Source organism: Phoenix dactylifera, unplaced genomic scaffold (genome assembly GCF_009389715.1).
Source record: "Phoenix dactylifera cultivar Barhee BC4 unplaced genomic scaffold, palm_55x_up_171113_PBpolish2nd_filt_p 000294F, whole genome shotgun sequence".
In the NCBI taxonomy this organism is placed as follows: Eukaryota; Viridiplantae; Streptophyta; class Magnoliopsida; order Arecales; family Arecaceae; genus Phoenix; species Phoenix dactylifera.
This window is the reverse complement of record NW_024067773.1, coordinates 212137-215723: the sequence shown is the minus strand read 5'-3', so window position 1 is coordinate 215723 and position 3587 is coordinate 212137. Positions and strand designations below refer to the sequence as shown.

General features: G+C 45.2%; 1 protein-coding gene across 1 annotated transcript; it reads right to left on the bottom strand.

The window, feature by feature from the left end:
* Positions 1-209: 209 nt before the first annotated feature.
* On the bottom strand, positions 210-3587 carry LOC103723654 (translation initiation factor IF-2). Its single transcript, XM_008814628.4, has 2 exons — positions 3468-3587; positions 210-1691 (listed from the first exon to the last, which is right to left on the bottom strand). Exon 2 carries the CDS (start codon positions 1667-1669, stop codon positions 416-418), a length of 1254 nt encoding a protein of 417 aa, XP_008812850.2. The 5' UTR covers positions 1670-1691; positions 3468-3587; the 3' UTR covers positions 210-415.

Genomic DNA, 3587 nt, shown 5'->3' with positions numbered 1-3587 from the left:
AATATCAACAACCAAGTGAGCAAATGGTAATCTCAAAGTCCATTTAACATTGAACTATATATTTTTTCTGAAAAAAAAAAGAATTCCATCGTATTTAGCTCTCACTTTAGTAGAAGCAAGGAATTATCATTGTACAATTGGAACAAAATACAGAAGCTTTGTTAAGAATGCGCCACTGATGCTTCTAACGCGATTCATTTTATTAAAAATTTAATCAATATTATATCATAGTATTTATTAATATTTATATTGATTTACAATCAGTTCTCCATACATTAGATATTTGCTTACAATAAACAAAGAAAATAGAAGCATATAACCAATACATCCATCACCACATAGTTACTTGTTTACCCCAAAAAATAAAAAGAAAATCACCAAAGAACAGAATAAGGAACACTCTGACCATAAAATGCTACTGGGAAGCCCTTCCAATTCTCCCGCTGGAACCGGAGGAGTCTCCTCCGACTGGAGAAATCCCCGCCGTTGGATACACCGGGGTCGCCCCAGGATACCTCATCAAACCTCCGCCTGCCGGCACGTCATACCCACTGGCCCCCACTGGATACTTGTACCCCTCGGTCACCGCCGGCCGTCCCGTCGGTGGACCGTCCACGTAAACCGTACCAGCGTGAACTGCATTAGCCATGACCCGGTGAACCGGTTGCTGATACCCGACCGGAATTTGTCCTCCAGGCATTGGTGCTACAGGGTGAAGGTATGGAGCGGGCATAGCAACCGGCCCGACCGACAAGCTCCCTCCACTGACCGGACCAGGCACAAAGTAAGCCGGAACCGGCTCAGGCATGTACTGCCAGGCTGGGTTGCTGACGTATCCTCCCGGCTGGTTGACCTGCGGTTCGACCGGAACGTCCCGATTTTCCTCGCCGTCCGGTTTCGTCTTGACCGGCGGGATGGGTGGTGCGGACGAGGCGGAGCGGTAGTGAGGGGATGGCGTGGCGGGAGCGGGCGAACCGGGGTCCGAGGCGTTCTCGTAGGCCGTCCGGGTTTTGTATGTAGGCGCCGGCTCGTCCGAGTTGGTCTCGAGGCCGAAGAGGTAGTCCGGGACCTCGGAGACGACGGAGGAGGCCTCGGAGCGGCTGCGCTCGAGGCCGTTGAGCGCGTCGACGAACCAGTGGTGGCGGGCGGGGCCGGGGCCGTCGATGACGGAGCCGAAATGGCCGGAAGAAGGGTCGGAGGGGGAGAAGAGGAAGAGGCGGAGGCGAGGGGTCCTTGAGGAGGCGGCGGCGCCGCCGCCTGGGGAGGAGACGGAGAGGCGGTCGTACTCGTCCATCATATTCTCGACGTCCTCGTCGGAGGAGACGGAGATGAGGGCGTCGAGGTCCTCGTTGGGGAGCTGGTACCTGACAGCGAGTAGGTGGGGGTCGCCGCCAGCAAGCTTGGAGAGCTTGGACAGGAGGGCAGAGAAGGTGATGGAGCGGGGGACGGCGACGATGCGGGTGTCTCCGCCGACGTAGCGGAGCAGGTGGTCGTGGGGGCGGGGGAGGATGCGGCCGCCAAAGCTGCACATGAGGCGGACGCGGGGGGCGGAGGGGTCATCGAGTTGCCACCGGGACGGGGGTGGTTGCCGGGGGTTGCCGGACACCGGAGTGGAGGCGGCGGAGCCCGCGGCGGAGGAATCGAGGTCTGACGGGTAGTGGGAGGTCATCGATCCGCTGGAGGAATAGGTCCTGTATTGTTCCCACAAAAAGCCCTTGTTAGATAAAAAGAATGACGTGAATGCTTTTTTTCCCTTTTTTTTTTTGGGGTGCTCCTTTGGATGACAAGGTATGATGGGGTTGGTGTCGGCGTAAAACGAAGTAATAGAATATTTTATTCTTTTTATAATGATTGGAGGCATCTTTTGTGATGATGAAGCCGCTTTCCCCTTTGTTGTATTTTCAGGTTCTCACATACTAAAAGATAAAAATGTGGTTTCCGTTGCATTTGCAACGATAAGCGAAGGGGGAGTACTTGATGGAGGCTTGGATTCCATCTACCTATGTGAGATTGGATATGCCTTTTTCACTGCTAGATTTGTTTGATAATGTTTTAAGTGCACTCGTATAAAGAAATGCTGTCATGGCTCATAACAAGAATAATCTTCGCAATCGACCTACAATTCTTATGTGAGCTCGCAAATTCAAATGTGGGCAGCTAAATGGCTGATAAGTTTTGTTGACGAGAATTCTTAAATTAATACATTTGTCAAACATTGTTCATTACAATATAATTATGTGCATGCATGTAATTAACAAACACAGAAAAGGATTTATAAATGATCATAACACATTCTTATGATGATCTCCTATTGGTGATTAATAATATAATCAGTTCAACTTTTCTTTTGAGAGTGATACAGAATGTGATTATAAATCTATTACACAATTATCTCTGGCCTTTGATTTAAGACAAGAGACCTATTTTGTGTGTTTTTATTTTTATTTCAAAATGCTCTACCGTCATAAGTAGACTAATCAAATGATTTGTAGATAAGGTGTGGACGCAATTAAAACCTCCTTAACCATCGCAATACAATAAAGGTTCCTGCCATAAACGATGCACGCATGGCTTATTAATTTTGTAGTATATGACAATCTGATTGAGATCAAATCGAAATCAACTTGCAACTTGATGCTATTTTGGTTGCTATATATAGCACCAGAATTTAATTTTATTATATTTCATTGATACGTTACATGGTAGGTAATGCTATGATTGATAAATAAATTAACTAATAAATAGTTTAAGCATGCAAATTCTACTGTATTTGATTTGGTAGGATAGGAGATGTCTTGAATTATTACAGCCGGCATGCTATCCTCGGATGTATTGTAGCAGGACTGAGCTTAGTATCCCTCAGGTATTACTCTCCTTAAGCCCTATAAATTCTAAGGTAAAACCTACTGTGCTTCTTCTACAGGAAAATCCAGAAGAGGCTTAATTTTGCTGGATCCAATATTCTAGTATTCAGGTAACTAAAATGGAAGATCAATAAAACATATTGACCCCCTTACCCAGCATGATCTCTTGATGGTATAGCTACCTATTTTTGGATCTTATCCACACCCCTGCAACACAAGAAACCCAAACCACAGAAAAGACCTGATATGTTGATGCAAAATACCATGATGCCAAAAAAACAAAATATAATATTTCCACCTCCACTTAGAATAAATACTAAAGAACATCAATTATGTGCAATTTATAGATATCACTGAAGAACCTTAAGAGCTCTCCAAAAAAAAAAAGGACTCCTCAGGAAAATAAGAAAAGATGAGAAACAGAGGAATCAAAAGCATATGAGCAGCTTTCGGAGCCATTAGTATATAGAACAATCAAACCAGAAGAGGAAATTTTTTATAATCATGCTTCCCTCTACGGAGAAAAGAAATCAAAAATCAACTTTATATATGGAGCTATAGATACCTAAAACTTTGTTTCCAAAAAAAAACCCTCAAACTTACTTGCAAGAGGTTGAACGGTGGCTCCTCTATGATTTGAGCTTTTGCAGACACAAACACAGAGGCAGAGAGAGAGAGAGAGAGAGAGAGAGAGAGAGAGAGAGAGAGGTATGATGAGAGTGG